Source organism: Cherax quadricarinatus, chromosome 57 (assembly GCF_038502225.1).
Source record: "Cherax quadricarinatus isolate ZL_2023a chromosome 57, ASM3850222v1, whole genome shotgun sequence".
In the NCBI taxonomy this organism is placed as follows: domain Eukaryota; kingdom Metazoa; phylum Arthropoda; class Malacostraca; order Decapoda; family Parastacidae; genus Cherax; species Cherax quadricarinatus.
In genome coordinates, this window is record NC_091348.1 from 3,991,824 (window position 1) to 4,009,684 (window position 17,861).

The window sequence follows — 17,861 nt, forward strand, 5'->3', positions numbered from 1 at the left end:
TGACTTGACCTTGACACTGACTGACTTTCTGACTTTACTGACTGACTTTCTGATTTTACTGACCAACTTACTGACTGACTTTGCTTCTGTCTTATTTGACTGGCTAACTTATTGACTGACTTGACTTGACCGATGTACTGACTTAAAATTAGACATTTTCACTGAAGAGGACCCTGACAGATCTAGAAGCAGTGCTTTGAAATGGTGTCTAGAGTAACTGATGCTTTACCGTCAACTGTATAATACACTGCAGGGTAAAGTAGCCCAGAATTCTATTATAGAATTTATGCACACTCCAGTACAACCATGACTTCAGTACCAGAACCTCTACCATCTACCTCAGCCCAGTAGGGCCTCAGCATAATTCTCCACTCTCTTCACAATCATGGACAAATATCAGCACCCACAATTTAAGGTAAGAAGTACTATTACAGTGGTACCTTGAATTATGAGTGCCCCAACTTACGAGTTTACCGAGTTACGAGCCGTCGCTCAGTCAACTATTTGCTTTGAGTTACGAGTCAAAATCCGAGTTACGAGTGAGCTTCAGATATGCCTTCACTTGCAGGAGAGCGCAAATATCGATTATAACCAATATATAACATCCTTTGAATTTTGATACCACTGGTAGTGTCATCCTGCAAGAATATTCTATTACGTATGCCCTAAGTAAAGAGAAACATTTCTGGAACATGTAATACATGTGTGGCAGGCCGGCTGGCTAGGTTGGTAGACAGCAACCACCCAGGGAGGTACTACCGTCCTGCCAAGTGAGTGTAAAACGAAAGCCTGAAATTGTTTTGCATGATGGTAGGACTGCTGGTGTCTTTTGTCTGTCTCATAAATATGCAAGATTACAGGTATGTCTTGCTACTTCTACTTACACTTAGGTCACACTACACATACATGTACACATTTATTTATACACACTCATCTGAGTTTTCTTTGACTTTATCTTAATAGTTCTTGGTCTTATTACTTTTCCTTTTATATCCATGGGGAAGTGGAATAAGAATCTTTCCTTCGTAAGCCATGCGTGTTGTAAAAGTCTACTAAAATGCCGGGAACAATGGGCTAGTAACCCCTTTTCCTGTAAAGATTACTAAAAAGAATAATAATAAGAAAATTGTCAAAGTGGGAAGTCTGAATGTGCGTGGATGTTGTGCAAATGATAAGAAAGAGATGATTGTGGATGTTATGAATGAGAAGCTGGATGTCCTGGCTTTAAGTGAAACAAAGCTGAAGGGGATGGGAGAGTTTCAGTGGAGAGGAATAAATGGGATTAGGTCAGGGGTTTCAAATAGAGTTAGAGCTAAAGAAGGAGTATCAATAATGTTGAAGGATAAGATATGGCAGGAAAAGAGGGACTATAAATGTATTAATTCAAGGATTATGTGGAGTAAAATAAAGGTTGGATGTGAAAAGTGGGTTATAGTAAGCGTATGTGCACCTGGAGAAGAGAGAAGTGTAGAGGAGAGAGAGAAATTTTGGAAAATGTTGAGTGTGCATGGGAAGTTTTGAACCAAGTGTGAGAGTACTTGTGGTTGGGGATTTCAATGCTTAAGTGGGTAAAAATGTTGTGGAGGTAGTAGTAGGTAAATTTGTGGTGCCAGGGGTAAATGAAAATGGGGAGCCTTTAATTGAGCTATGTGTAGAAAGAGATTTGGTAATAAGTAATACATATTTTATGAAAAAGAGGATAAATAAATATACAAGGTATGATATAGCACGTAATGAAAGTGGTTTGTTAGATTATGTATTGGTGGATAAAAGGTTGATGGGTAGGCTTCAGGATGTACATGTTTAAAGAGGGGCAACTGATATATCAGATCATTTTTTTAGTTGTAGCTACAGTTAGAGTAAGAGGTAGATGGGACAAGAGGAAGGTGGCAACAAGAAGTAGGAGGGAAGTGAAAGTGTATAAACTAAGGGAGGAGGAAGTTCGGGTGAGATATAAGCGACTATTGGCAGAAAGGTGGGCTAGTGCAAAGATGAGTAGTGGGGGTGTTGAAAAGGGTTCGATGAGTTTTAAAAATGCAGTATTAGAATGTGGGGCAGAAGTTTGTGGTTATAGGAGGGTGGGGGCAGGGGGAAAGAGGAGTGATTGGTGGAGAGCATGTATAGTCCCTTTATATAAAGGGAAGGGGGACAAAAGAGATTGTAAAAATTATAGAGGAATAAGTTTACCGAGTATACCAGGAAAAGTGTACGGTAGGGTTATTATTGAAAGAATTAGAGGTAAGACAGAATGTAGGATTGCAGGTGAGCAAGGAGGTTTCAGAGTGGGTAGGTGATGTGTAGATCAAGTGTTTACATTGAAGCATATATGTGAAAAGTATTTAGATAAAGGTAGGGAAGTTTTTATTGCATTTATGGATTTAGAAAAGGCATATGATAGTGGATAGGGGAGCAATGTGGTAGATGTTGCAAGTATATGGAATAGGTGGTAAGTTACTAAATGCTGTAAAGAGTTTTTATGAGGTTAGTGAGGCTCAGGTTAGGGTGTGTAGAAGAGAGGGAGACTACTTCCCAGTAAAAGTAGGTCTTAGACAGGGATGTGTAATGTCACCATGGTTGTTTAATATATTTATAGATGGGGTTGTAAAAGAAGTAAATGCTAGGGTTTTCGTGAGAGGGGTGGGATTAAATTATGGGGAATCAAATACAAAATGGAAATTGACAGTTACTTTTTGCTGATGATACTGTGCTTATGGGAGATTCTAAAGAAAAATAGCAAAGGTTAGTGGATGAGTTTGGGAGTGTGTAAAGGTAGAAAGTTGAAAGTAAACATAGAAAAGAGTAAGGTGATGAGGGTATCAAATGATTTAGATAAAGAAAAATTGGATATCAAATTGGGGAGGAGTAGTATGGAAGAAGTGAATGTTTTCAGATACTTGGGAGTTGACGTGTTGGCGGATGGATTTATGAAGGATGAGGTTTATCATAGAATTGATGAGGGAAAAAAGGCGAGTGGTGCTTTGAAGTATGTGTGGAGTCGAAAAACGTTATCTATGGAGGCAAAGAAGGGAATGTATGAAAGTATAGTAGAACCAACACTCTTGTATGGGTGTGAAGCTTGGGTGGTAAATGCAGCAGCGAGGAGACGGTTGGAGGCAGTGGAGATGTCCTGTCTAAGGGCAATGTGTAGTGTAAATATTATGCAGAAAATTCGGAGTGTGTAAATTAGGAGAAGGTGTAGAGTAAATAAAAGTATTAGTCAGAGGGCAGAAGAGGGGTTGTTGAGGTGGTTTGGTCATTTAGAGAGAATGGATCAAAGTAGAATGACATGGAGAGCATTCAAATCTGTAGGAGAAGGAAGGCGGGGTAGCGGTTGTCCTCGAAAAGGTTGGAAGGAAGGGGTAAGGGAGGTTTTGTGGGCGAGGGGCTTGGACTTTCAGCAGGCGTGCATGAGCGTGTTCAATAGGAGTGAATGGAGACGATTGGTATTTGGGACCTGACGATCTGTTGGAGTGTGAGCAGGGTAATATTTAGTGAAGGGATTCAGGGAAACCAGTTATTTTTATATTGCCAGACTTGAGTCCTGGAAATGGGAAGTACTATGTACAATGCCTGCACTCTAAAGGAGGGGTTTGGGATATTAGCAGTTTAGAGGGATATGTTGTGTATCTTTATACGTGTATGCTTCTAAACTGTTGTGTTCTGAGCACCTCTGCAAAAACAGTGATAATGTGTGAGTGTGGTGAAAGTGTTGAACGATGAAAGTATTTTGTTTTTGGAGATTTTCTTTCTTTTTGGGTCACCCTGCCTCGGTGGGAGACAGCCGACTTGTTAAAAAAAAAAAAAAAGTATCTCCTGTCTTTATCTATCTCTGTCTCACAGGTACACATAAATACAGTTATACATAGTGTATATTACCTAGGATAACCCTAAAAATCCAGACAAAGTGCTATACAAAGACATAATAAGCATGATTGGCAAGTAATATACATTTTCACTTGTTTAGGAATCAGACGTGACTGACTCTGCATTGTGTGTAATACCCGTTGGTTCATGAGCGGCTCTCTGAGACAGAGCCAAGTAGAGAAACAGGAAGACAGAAACACAGGCAGACAGAAAGACAGATAAGCAGAGACAGAGATATTTGTAACGGTGAAAAATACATCTAAGGCAGTGCATGATCATCAAATGTCACTCGAGTGAAACTCCACTGGCAGTGGAGTAGCAGACAGATAGACAGAAATAAACAGATAGACAAACATGTTTGTGTAACAGTGAAAAATAAAGCCAAGACAGTGCACTATCATCAAATGCCGCTCCACGGGTGTCACTCCACTGGCAGTGGAGTGACACTCATCTTACACTGTGCTTCAAGGAGTTTCATATATTCTCCAGCATTTCTAAAACATTGCTGGGACATGGCAAAAAAGGCAAAAAATAATTTCTTATTTTTAAAGACTTCTTTCGCACAACATATCTGTCCATAGTGGCCTGTACCTCTCGTTCCTTTATGATTTGTCTAAAGTGGTTCACAACAGTGTCATTGTAACAGTCACCAGCACGGCTTGCAATAGCTGTGTGAGGGTGATTTTCATCAAAAAAGGTTTGCACTTCAAGCCATTTTGCACACATTTCCTTAATCTTTGAAGTAGGCAATTCCTTCAATTTCTCTCTCCCCTCCTTTGAACCAGTTTCCCCAGGTCTGGCTTCTTGCTCTTGAAGTTGATCTATCAGCTCATCAGTGGTTAGTTCTTCATTGTCCTCCTCCACCAACTCTTCCACATCCTCCCCACTAACCTCCAACCCCAAGGACTTCCCCAATTCCACAATTGATTCCTCAACTGGTATACTACTCCTCTCAGGGTTAGCCTCAAACCCTTCAAAATCCCTTTTGTCTACACATTCTGGCCACAGTTTCTTCCAAGCAGAGTTCAAGGTTCTCTTAGTCACTCCCTCCCAAGCCTTACCTATAAGGTTTACACAATTGAGGATATTAAAGTGATCCTTCCAAAACTCTTTTAGAGTCAATCGAGTGTCTGTGGTCACTTCAAAGCACTTTTGAAACAGAGCTTTTGTGTACAGTTTCTTGAAGTTGGAAATGACCTGCTGGTCCATGGGCTGCAGGAGAGGAGTGGTATTAGGAGGCAAAAACTTCACCTTAATGAAGCTCATGTCCCCATAAAGTCGCTCTGCCACGTCTGTAGGATGACCAGGGGCATTGTCTAACACCAGGAGGCACTTAAGGTCTAATTTCTTTTCAGTTAGGTAATCTTTCACATTGGGGGCAAATGCATGGTGTAACCAGTTATAGAAAAATTCCCTAGTGACCCATGCCTTACTGTTTGCCCTCCACAGCACACACAAATTATCCTTGAGGACATTCTTTTGCCTGAACGCTCTGGGAGTTTCAGAGTGATACACTAATAAAGGCTTAACTTTGCAATCACCACTAGCATTGGCACACATCAACAAAGTAAGCCTGTCTTTCATAGGCTTATGTCCTGGGAGTGCCTTTTCCTCCTGAGTAATGTAGGTCCTGCTTGGCATTTTCTTCCAGAACAGGCCTGTTTCATCACAATTAAACACTTGTTCAGGTTCCAGTCCTTCAGTTTCTATGTACTCCTTGAATTCATGCACATATTTTTCAGCCGCTTTGTGGTCCGAACTGGCAGCCTCACCATGCCGTATCACACTATGGATGCCACTACGCTTCTTAAATCTCTCAAACCAACCTTTGCTGGCCTTAAATTCACTCACATCATCACTAGTTGCAGGCATTTTTTTAATTAAATCGTCATGCAACTTCCTAGCCTTTTCACATATGATCGCTTGAGAGACGCTATCTCCTGCTAGCTGTTTTTCATTTATCCACACCAATAAGAGTCTCTCAACATCTTCCATCACTTGCGATCTTTGTTTCGAAAACACAGTTAAACCTTTGGCAAGAACAGCTTCCTACAATTTTCTTATTTAAAAACCTGTAACAAAAAAATTGGGGTGGTTGTTTGGTGGCTGGAATGGATTAATGGCATTTCAATTAATTTCGATGAAGAAAATTGATTTGATATACGAGCAAATTGAGTTAAGAGCTAGGTCATGGAACGAATTAAACTCGTAAGCCAAGGTACCACTGTATTTCTATTGCATTTGTAGTCTTAAGCAGCAAAAGCAACATAATATATCACAACAGCAAACAACAATTACATATTCACTCTTATTTTTGTTAGATCTGGAGGTATAAAGAAAAGTTGTTTGGCTTTTTGGGGGCTCCCAGGAATGTAACCCTATTTTTCCCATAAATTCTTCAGTTTATTAACACATTCTTAAGTCTTTTAGATGTATTCAATAAGGAAAAGGGGCTATGCACATTGCATCTTCGTCTTGCCTAGGTGAGACACCAACAAAAGATGCATAGGCCTCCCCAACAACCCCAGCATTTTCTAGAACATCAGATCTCAAGAAGCTATTTCCTCCACTACAGTCAAGAACATCAGTGGTGACGTGTACTTAGCTCAGTGGTGACGTGTACTTAGCTCAGTGGTGACGTGTACTTAGCTCTGTGAAGACCTGTTTGTGTGCTCTCTGTGAATCTGAACCAGGATGCCCTCTCTTGAGCAACTTGACCAGCAGCTGAGAGAAGAGCTCAGAGTTGCTAAGATGGAGATACGGCGATTAACGGAGGAGCACAAGAGGATTCGTAGTAATCCTTCTGTTGTGAGTCCCCAGGTTAAGAAGGGAGCTTGGTCAGTGGCCGGGCAACATGGAACCAAGCTGAAGATCAAGAAAACGGTTGGAGAGGCAGAAACAACGAGAAACCAGAAGACTACCGTGGAAACTTCCAACCCATTCTCGGTGCTACCTGACGAATGTGTGTGTTCTACTGGGAATGCCACAACGAGCACCAAAGAAGCATTGGCAGACGTGAGTAAGACATCCCTAGAAACCCCAACGAAGACCATCGAGAACGTCTTGACGAATTCTACAAGTGGTGTAATGCTACCTGGCGAATGTGAGTCAACTACTCGGAGCATCACGACGGACGACGCCAAGGAAGGTAAAAACATTGTTGTTGTTGGGGATAGCCAGATTAGGTACATGGATAGGGCATTCTGCTTGAAGGATAGGAGTAGGAGGCAGAGAGTGTGTTTTCCTGGGGCTGGGATGAAGGATATTGTTAGCCATCTAGATGACATCATGAGAGGTAATGGGAGCAATCCTATTATCTGTCTCAGTGCTGGAGGCAACGATGTTGGCAGACGTAAGAGTGAGGACCTGATTAGCAGGTATAGGTCAGCAATAGAGATAATTAGGAGGAAGGGTGGGAAACCTGTCATATGTGGCATTTTGCCAAGGAGAGGAGTTGGAAATGAATGGTTGTCCAGAGCAATTGGTGTCAATTGCTGGCTGGACAAATACTGTAAGGAAAATGCGGTAACATTCATTGACAACTGGGACCTCTTCTATGGCAGAAATGACATGTATGCCAGGGATGGGGTTCACTTATCTAGGTGTGGGGTGGGAGCACTGGCCAACGCAGTGGAGGGAGCTGTTAGGTCTTTAAACTAGGAATAGTTAGTGGTATGGGTTTTGGCGGGAAAACTGTGAAGTCGCAGGGTAGTAATATGAGTACTAGGAGAACTAGTAATAGGCAAAATGAGGTGGATATTGGAAAGCCAGTGGCACTAATTGACAAGGACAGTAATAGGTTTAGTGGAATAACAGAAAGGAGCAGGAAGGGTAAAGAGAGAGGAGGGTCTTTAAATATTTATTACACAAATAGTCGCAGTGCTAGGAATAAGATGGACGAGTTGAGACTAGTTGCTAGTGCAGGTAACATAGATATATTTGCCATTACTGAGACGTGGTTTAATTCAAAAAGTCGGGACATGCCTGCAGAATGTCACATTCAGGGTTTTAAATTGTTCCAAGTAGATAAAAGTATCGGGAAGGGGGGTGGCGTGGCATTGTATGTCCGAGATCGCTTGAACTGTTGCATAAAAACGGGTATTAAGTCTGAAGTAACACATACAGAGTCTGTTTGGATAGAATTTTCAGAGGGGCATGAAAAATTAATTATAGGTGTGATATACCGTCCCCCAAATTTAGATAGGGACCAGGGGAGACTACTATGGGAGGAAATTGTTAGGGCCACAAGGCACGATAATGTAGTAATTCTAGGAGACTTTAACTTTAGTCATATTGATTGGAATTTCTTGACTGGGAATTTAGAATCATATGACTTCTTAGAAGTAGTTCAGGATTGTTTTTTGAAGCAGTTTGTGACAGAACCTACAAGGGGTAATAACCTGCTTGACTTAGTTCTGGCAAACAATGAATCCCTTGTTAATAATTTAGAAGTTTCAGAGGAACTGGGTGCTAGCGACCACAAATCAATTACATTTAGAATTGAATGGAAGTATGATAGTAGGGATAACTCAGTAACAGTCCCAGATTTTAGCTTAGCAGATTACGATGGGCTTAGAGAACACTTATCATCTGTTGACTGGGGTAACGAAGAGAGCTATCAATATGACAGTTTTCTGAGCACAATACATGCTGCTCAAAGAACGTTTATCCCTTATAAGGAAATTAGATCAAATAGAAATGACCCAAAATGGATGAATAATAGGCTGAAATATCTACTAGGGCATAAGAAAGGAATTTATAGGCGTATCAAAAGAGGCGAGGGTCATCTTATGAATCAGTATATTGACATTAAGAGGGACATTATAAAGGGGATAAGAAAAGCTAAAAGGGACTATGAAATTAAAGTTGCTAGGGATTCTAAAACTAACCCAAAAAGTTTTTTCCAGGTCTATAGAACAAAAGTCAGAGATAAGATAGGTCCCCTTAAAAATAACTATGGGCATCTTACTGACAAAGAGAATGAAATGTGCTCGATTTTAAATAATTATTTTCTCTCGCTTTTTACACAGGAAGACACTAATAATGTTCCGGTAATTAATTTTTATAGTGGATCAGAAGAAGATAAATTATGTAACATCACAGTCACTAGTGAAATGGTTGTGAAGCAGATAGACCGACTGAAGCAAAATAAGTCACCGGGTCCTGATGAGGTTTTTTCAAGGGTTCTAAAGGAATGCAAAATGGAAGTCTGTGAACCATTAACTAATATTTTTAATTTATCTCTTAAAACAGGTGTAGTGTCTGATATGTGGAAGATGGCTAATGTAATTCCTATTTTTAAAACAGGGGACAAGTCGTTACCGTCAAATTACCGCCCAATAAGCCTGACCTCAATCGTATGCAAATTACTAGTCAATTATAGCTCAGGTTATAAGAAGCCATCTCGATAAGCATAGCTTGATTAATGATACTCAGCATGGATTCACAAGAGGCCGGTCTTCTCTAACTAATTTATTAACTTTCTTCAGTAAAGCTTTTGAGGCTGTTGACCACGATAAAGAATTTGATATTATTTACTTAGATTTTAGTAAGGCATTTGATAGAGTTCCGCACCAAAGACTGTTGAAGAAAGTAGCAGCTCATGGCATTGGGGGAAGGGTGCTCTCGTGGATCGAATCATGGCTCACAGACAGGAAGCAAAGAGTGTCCATAAATGGGGTTAAATCCGATTGGGGATCAGTAACAAGTGGCGTTCCACAGGGATCAGTCTTGGGCCCGTTGTTGTTTATAATATATATCAATGATCTTGATGAAGGAATTACTAGTGATATGAGCAAATTCGCCGATGACACGAAGATAGGTAGGATAATTGATTCAAACGTAGATGTTTGGGAACTTCAGGAGGATTTAGACAAACTCTACTCTTGGTCAGAAAAGTGGCAGATGCAGTTCAATGTAGATAAATGCAAGGTTCTGAAGCTCGGGAGTGTCCATAACCCTAGCACTTACAAGTTAAATGATGTAGAACTTAGCCACACAGATTGCGAAAAGGACTTGGGGGTTATGGTGAGCAGCAACCTTAAACCAAGACAGCAATGCCTAAGCGTACGTAATAAGGCAAATAGATTACTGGGATTTATATCAAGAAGTGTAAGCAACAGAAGTCCAGAGGTCATACTGCAGCTTTATACATCATTAGTAAGGCCTCACCTAGATTATGCAGCTCAATTCTTGTCTCCTTATTACAGAATGGACATAAATTCGTTAGAAAACATTCAGCGTAGGATGACTAAATTAATACATAGCATTAGAAATCTTCCTTATGAAGAAAGATTGAAGACTCTTAAGTTACGTTCACTTGTTAGACGAAGAATGAGGGGAGACCTGATCGAAGTGTATAAGTGGAAGATAGGTATTAATAAAGGGGATATTAACAAGGTCTTGAGGATATCTCTCCAAGAGAGAACCCGCAGTAATGGATTTAAATTAGATAAGTTTAGATTTAGAAAGGACATAGGAAAGTATTGGTTTGGAAATAGGGTAGTTGAGTGGAACAGTCTACCTAGTTGGGTTATTGAGGCTAGGACTTTGGGTAGTTTCAAATTTAGGTTTGGTAAGTACATGAGTGGGAAGGGTTGGATTTGAGTGGGAGTTGTACATCAGAGCTTATTTCTTGGGTAGCATTGAAAATTGGGTTGGTCAAATGCTTGTTAGTGGGATGAATTGTAAAGGACCTGCCTAGTATGGGCCAACAGGCCTGCTGCAGTATTCCTCCTTTCTTATGTTCTTATCACCAGTAAAGACCACTACCACCATGTCCAAACTACGGCAAGGGTATACACAATCTCTTGCAAAAACTATTACCAAATATACCTGGGCAAAACTTAAAGAAATCTCTACACACACATTTCTGAAGCACCCATATGCCAACAGAATGGAACACCTGTGTTTCACAGTTGATCAGTTGCAAGGATGCTGACTCAGTCTAAGAGGACACTAGGACACTCAGGATAATGGAATCATCATTCATCAGCATGTCTAAGAATTTCAACCAGAATAGTGGCTTTTACGACATAACTGAACCTCTTGCCAAGAAACGTAAACAGGTTTCAAATACAGTAACGCAGTGGAAAACTGCATTACGCCTACTGGCCCTCGCTACGCAGGTTCTTCTCAAATCTAACCCTACTCAATCATATATATTTGCCTTCCATTTTTTTCAAGTTGACAAGGTTTAAGCTTTACACTCCTATCCTGAAAACAGAGTATAAAACAAATTCCAGCCACACAATAGAATGAAAAATTAAAGTAAAAGACCTGGGAGTGATGATGTCAGAGGATCTCACCTTCTAAGACCACAGCATATTATCAATCGCATCTGCTAGAAAAATGACAGGATGGATGATGAGAACCTTCAGAACTAGGGATGCCAAGCCCATGATGACACTGTTCAGGTCTCTTGTTCTATCTTGACTGGAATATTGCTGCACACTAACAAGCACCTTTCAAGGCAGGTGAAATTGCTGACCTAGAAAATGTACAGAGAACCTTCATGGCACACATAAGTGCAATAAAACACCTCAATTACTGGGAATGCTTGAAGTTCTTCAACCTGTACTCCCTAGAACACAAGCGGGAGAGATACATGATTATATACACTTGGAAAATCCTAGAGGGATTAGTACCAAACTTGCAAACGAAAATCACTCCCTATGAAAGTAAATGACTTGGCAGATGATGCAACATCCCCCCAATGAAAAGCAGGGCACCACTAGCATGATAATAGACAACATAATAAAGTGTGAGGGGCCATAGACTGTTCAACTGCCTCCCAGGATTCATAAGGGGGATTACCAATAGACCCCTGGCTGTCTTCAAGAAGGCACTGGACAGGCACCTAAAGCCAGTACCTGAACAGCCGGGCTGTGGTTTGTACGTTGGATTGTGTGCAGCCAACAGTAACAGCCTGATTGATCAGGCCCTGATCCACCATGAGGCCTGGTCACAGACCAGGCCGTGGGGGAGTTGAACGCCAAAATCCTCTCCAGGTATATGTCACACCTCACTATGCTTCCTATATACAATATGCTCATCCAGGTTTTTGCTGTTTGTGACTTGAAAAAGGCCACTATGTGAGTGAAATATTAGTGTAGGATTTCATTACACTGTCTTTCCTATTCGTGTATTGATGTTGGTTGACATCCTTCTGCACAGTTGCTTTCTCCTACAGTTTATCGTTTTCATATATCCTAATTCACATTTGACAGATGAAAATGCAGTTGGCGGCATATGTGGCCTTCGGAATTTGGGTAATACTTGCTTCATGGCAGCAGGAATCCAGTGCCTGGTGAATACACCACCTATTGCTCAGGTTAGTCAATTGGGTTTGCGTACACTGTTTTCATCTTGCACAAGCAGGAAGAAGATAAATTTGTATGATTATGTACATTTCAGTTCTGGGACCATTGGTGTATACATTGGTACCTCGGTATATGCTTGCTTTGGAATGTGTCCAACTTGGTATATGTCCTGTTTGGACGTGAAAATTTATGCTTGGTATACGACCTTTGTATGGAATATGACTGTTAGACAAAGTAAAGACTGCCCACTAGTGTCAGTATGCCCTTACAGGAGCATACAGTATCTGGTGAGTCGTCATGGGTGTCGGATGTTAGCCGTGGAGCTAATAAAATGTTGTGGGGGAAGTTCGTGAGGCAGTAGGTAAAATGAAAGGGGGTAAGGCAGCTGGGATTGATGGGATAAAGATAGAAATGTTAAAAGCAGGTGGGGATATAGTTTTGGAGTGGTTGGTGCAGTTATTTAATAAATGTATGGAAGAGGGTAAGGTACCTAGAGATTGGCAGAGAGAATGCATGGTCCCTTTGTATAAAGGCAAAGGGGACAAAAGAGAGTGCAAAAATTATAGGGGGATAAGTCTGTTGAGTATACCTGGTAAAGTGTATGGTAGAGTTATTATTGAAAGAATTAAGAGTAAGACGGAGAATAGGATAGCAGATGAACAAGGAGGCTTTAGGAAAGGTAGGGGGTGTGTTGACCAGATGTTTACAGTGAAACATATAAGTGAACAGTATTTATATAAAGCTAAAGGGGTCTTTGTGGCATTTATGGATTTGGAAAAGGCGTATGACAGGGTGGATAGGGGGGCAATGTGGCAGATGTTGCAGGTGTATGGTGTAGGAGGTAGGTTACTGAAAGCAGTGAAGAGTTCTTACGAGGATAGTGAGGCTCAAGTTAGAGTATGTAGGAAAGAGGGAAATTATTTCCCAGTAAAAGTAGGCCTTAGACAAGGATGTGTGATGTCACCGTGGTTGTTTAATATATTTATAGTTGGGGTTGTAAGAGAAGTAAATGCAAGGGTCTTGGCAAGAGGCGTGGAGTTAAAAGATAAAGAATCACACATAAAGTGGGAGTTGTCACAGTTGCTCTTTGCTGATGACACTGTGCTCTTGGGAGATTCTGAAGAGAAGTTGCAGAGATTGGTGGATGAATTTGGTAGGGTGTGCAAAAGAAGAAAATTAAAAGTGAATACAGGAAAGAGTAAGGTTATGAGGATAACAAAAAGATTAGGTGATGAAAGATTGGATATCAGATTGGAGGGAGAGAGTATGGAGGAGGTGAATGTATTCAGATATTTGGGAGTGGACGTGTCAGCGGATGGGTCTATGAAGGATGAGGTGAATCATAGAATTGATGAGGGGAAAAGGGTGAGTGGAGTCTGTGGAGACAAAGAACTTTGTCCTTGGAGGCAAAGAGAGGAATGTATGAGAGCATAGTTTTACCAACACTCTTATATGGGTGTGAAGCATGGGTGATGAATGTTGCAGCGAGAAGAAGGCTGGAGGCAGTGGAGATGTCATGTCTGAGGGCAATGTGTGGTGTGAATATAATGCAGAGAATTCGTAGTTTGGAAGTTAGGAGGAGGTGTGGGATTACCAAAACTGTTGTCCAGAGGGCTGAGGAAGGGTTGTTGAGGTGGTTCGGACATGTGGAGAGAATGGAGCAAAACAGAATGACTTCAAGAGTGTATCAGTCTGTAGTGGAAGGAAGGCGGGGTAGGGGTCAGCCTAGGAAAGGTTGGAGGGAGGGGGTAAAGGAGGTTTTGTGTGCGAGGGGCTTGGACTTCCAGCAGGCGTGCGTGAGAGTGTTTGATAGGAGTGAATGGAGACGAATGGTTTTTAATACTTGACGTGCTGTTGGAGTGTGAGCAAAGTAACATTTATGAAGGGGTTCAGGGAAACCGGCAGGCCGGACTTGAGTCCTGGAGATGGGAAGTACAGTGCCTGCACTCTGAAGGAGGGGTGTTAATGTTGCAGTTTAAAAACTGTAGTGTAAAGCACCCTTCTGGCAAGACAGTGATGGAGTGAATGATGGTGAAAGTTTTTCTTTTTCGGGCCACCCTGCCTTGGTGGGAATCGGCCAGTGTGATAATAAAAAAAAAATAATCCAATTCCCTTGATCAAGAGCCCCTCAGTTTGAGGGGAATCACTCTGGAGCGCTTAAATGTCGTGTATATTTTGTATAGGTTTCGCAGCTGACATTTAATGCGCTCCAGAGCGATTTTTTTTTTTAACAGGTCGGCCATCTCCCACCGAGGCATGGTGACCCAAAAAGAAAGAAAAAATCCCCGAAAAGAAAATACTTTGATCATCGTTCAACACTTTCACCTCACTCATACATAATCACTCTCTTTGCAGAGACACCCAGATACAACAGTTTAGAAGCATATATAAAGATATATAACATATCCCTCCAAACTGCCAATATTCCAAACCCCTCCTTTAAAGTGAAGGCATTGTACTTCCCATTTCCATTACTCAAGTCCGGCTATTTATAAATAACCGGTTTCCCTGAATCCCTTCACTATATATTACCCTGATCACTCTCCAAGAGCTCGTTATGTCCCAAAAACCATTTGTCTCCATTCACTCCTATCTGACACGCTTACGTATGATTGCTGGAAGTCCAAGCCCCTCGCCCACAAAACCTCCTTTAGCCCCTCCCTCCAACTTTTTCAAGGACGACCCCTGCCCTGCCTTCCTTCCCGTACAGATTTATATGCTCTCCACGTCATTCTACTTTGATCCATTCTCTCTAAATGACCAAACCACCTCAACAACCCCTCTTCAACCTTCTGACTAATACTTTTATTAGCTCCACATGACCTAATTTCCACAGTTCGAATTTATGGATTTAGAATATGCATATGATAGAGTGGATAGGGGAGCAATGTCACAGATGTTGCAAGTACAGTGGTCCCTCGTTTATCATAATTAATCCGTTCCTGGAGGTGTTACTATTATCGAAATTACGATTTTCGAATCAATTTTCCCTATAAGAAATAATGTAAATATAATTAATCCATTCCTGACACCCAGAAGTATTAAAACAAAAAAATTTTTTACATGAAATATAGATGTAGTACATAAACAATACAATGGGACATGATGAATGAAACATTAACAGCATAACACTTACTTTTATTGGCGATTCTTCTTAGTGTATGGAAGACTGGAGGAGGAGAGAGATTGGATTATTTGCAGTTTGGAAGGGGTATCCCCTTCCATCAACACCTCAGGTACCAATTGCTTTTCTGGGGTTACTTCTCTTCTCTGTTTCTTAATGCCACTAGGACCAGCTTGAGAGGCACTGGAGTCCTGTCTCGCAAAATAACTATCCAGAGAGCTCTGTTTCTGCCGTCTCCTTAACACTTCCCTAAAATGGGCCAAGACTTTGTCACTGTACATGTTGCCAACATGGCTTGCAACAGCCTTGTCAGGGTGATGTTTCTCCATAAATCTTTCCATCTTACCCCACATTTCAAAAATCTCCTTAATTTCTGAAGAAGGCAGCTTCTACCATCTCTCTTCTTCCTCCTCTGCAGCAAGATTCTGAGCTGCGATGTGTTGCCCTTCCTGCTGAAGCTCTTGCAGCTCCTCAATGGTGAGCTCTTCGTTGTGGTCTTCCACCAACACTTCCACATCCTCCAAACTCGCATCCAACCCCATGGAACTCCCCAGTGCCACAATAGATTTAACAACAGACATAGGCTCATCAGGGTCAGCCCCAAACCCTTCAAAATCCCTCTTGTGAACACAATCTGGCCACAATTTTCTCCAGGCAGAGTTCAAAGTCCTGGTAGTAACTCCCTCCCAAGCCGTACCTATAAGGGTTATGCAATGGAGGATGCTGAAGTGTTCTCTTCAAAAATCTCTTAGGGTCAAGTGAGTGTCTGAGGTCACATTCAAGCACCTTTGAAACATTGCTTTGGTGTAGAGTTTTTTAAAGTTTGCAATGACCTGCTGGTCCATGGGCTGGAGGAGAGGAGTGGTATTGGGAGGCAAGAACTTTACTGTGATGAACCCAAACTCCTCGAAAATTAGGTTATCCAAGTTTGGAGGATGAGGTGCATTGTCCATTACTAGGAGGCACTTGAGATCCAATCTCTTTTCCAGGAGGTAATTCTTCACACTAGGGTCAAACACTTCATTGAACCACTTGATGAAAATGTCCCTCGTGACCCATGCGTTACTATTAGATTTCCAAAACACACACAATTTACTCTTCATAACATTGTTTTTCCTGAACACTCTGGGATTTTCAGAATGGTACACTAGTAACGGATTCACTCTAAAATCCCCACTAGCATTAGCACATAACATGAGCGTCAGCCTGTCTTTCATAGGCTTGTGTCCTGGCAGTGCCTTTTCTTCCCGTGTAATGTAGGTCCTCTTTGGCATTTTCTTCCAAAAGAGACCTGTTTTGTCACAATTGAACACTTGTTCAGGTTTCAGTCCTTCAGCCTCTATGTACTCCTTGAATTCATGCACATATATTTCAGCTGCTTTGTGGTCTGAACTGGCAGCCTCACCATGCCTTACCACAATGGGTATGCCACTACGGTTCTTAAATCTCTCAAACCAACCTTTGCTGGCCTTCAATTCACTCACATCACCACTATTTGCAGGCAATTTCTTTACCAGATCGTCGTGCAGCTGCCTAGCCTTTTCACAAATAATCGACGTCATAAGACTATCTCATGCTAATTGTTTCTTGTTTATCCACACCAGTAATAACTTCTCAACCTCTTCGATTACTGGTGATCTCATTTTTGTCAGCATATTTACCCCCTTTTGCAACAACAGTGTCCTTGATTTCCTTTTTCTTGGCCACGATGGAAGATATGGTTGTATAGGGTTTGTTATACATCCTGGCCAGTTCGGCCACACTTACGCCACTTTCATATACAGTGGACCCCCGAGTTTCGGCAGCCTCGACTTTCGTGAAATTTGACCTTCGGCAAGTTTTTTTTTTGTTTTGGAAAAATTTGGCCTCGAGTTTCGTGAAGAGACTCGTTTTTGGCGACCATCCGGTACCCGTCCGCCTGTCACCACGCACACCAAACAAGTCCCCCACGCCATTCACACTCAGTGTGCCATTGTTTACCAACACGTGATCATCACCCCGTGGGTTCATACAATACATTTCATAATAATCTATTGTTTTTTGTGCTTGCAACTGCTAAACAAGTCATCATGGACCCAAGGAAAGCTAGTGCAAGCCCTTTGGTAAATAAAGTGACAAACACGATCCAGAGGGATTTTGATGGGGATGTGGAAGAGTTGGTGGAGGACCACAGGGAAGAGCTAGCCACTGATGAACTACAAGAGCTTTAATTGGGACAGCATCAGACCACAGTCGAGGAACTTGCTTCAGAGAAAGAGGAAGAGGAAGAGGGAGTGGATGAGGTGCCTTCTTCAAAGATTAAAGAGATTTGTGCAATGTGGAATGAGTTGCAAAGTTTTGTTGAAAAGTATCACCCTGACCAAGCTGAAACAAGCCATATCTGCAACATGTACAATGACAGTGTTGTGTCCCACTTCAGGGAAATCTTAAAGAAATGCCAGAAAAGACTTCTCTGTACAGATATTTTGTGCGACAGGGGTCCAGTGACTCAAGTTGTTCCCAGTGGCATTAAAAAAAGGGAAGTAACCCCAGATAAGGACTTGCTACCTAAA

General features: G+C 41.5%; 1 protein-coding gene across 1 annotated transcript in view; it reads left to right on the top strand.

Annotated features, from left to right (window-relative positions):
- LOC128693452 (uncharacterized) overlaps nt 1-12,663 on the top strand; it is a 113,280-nt gene extending 100,617 nt beyond the window's left edge. The window contains exon 5 of the mRNA XM_070097288.1: nt 12,093-12,663. Within this exon, the coding sequence (XP_069953389.1) occupies nt 12,093-12,538 (446 nt within the window). The 3' untranslated portion in view covers nt 12,539-12,663. The remainder of the gene's footprint in view (nt 1-12,092) is intronic.
- The last annotated feature ends 5,198 nt before the right edge of the window (nt 12,664-17,861 follow it).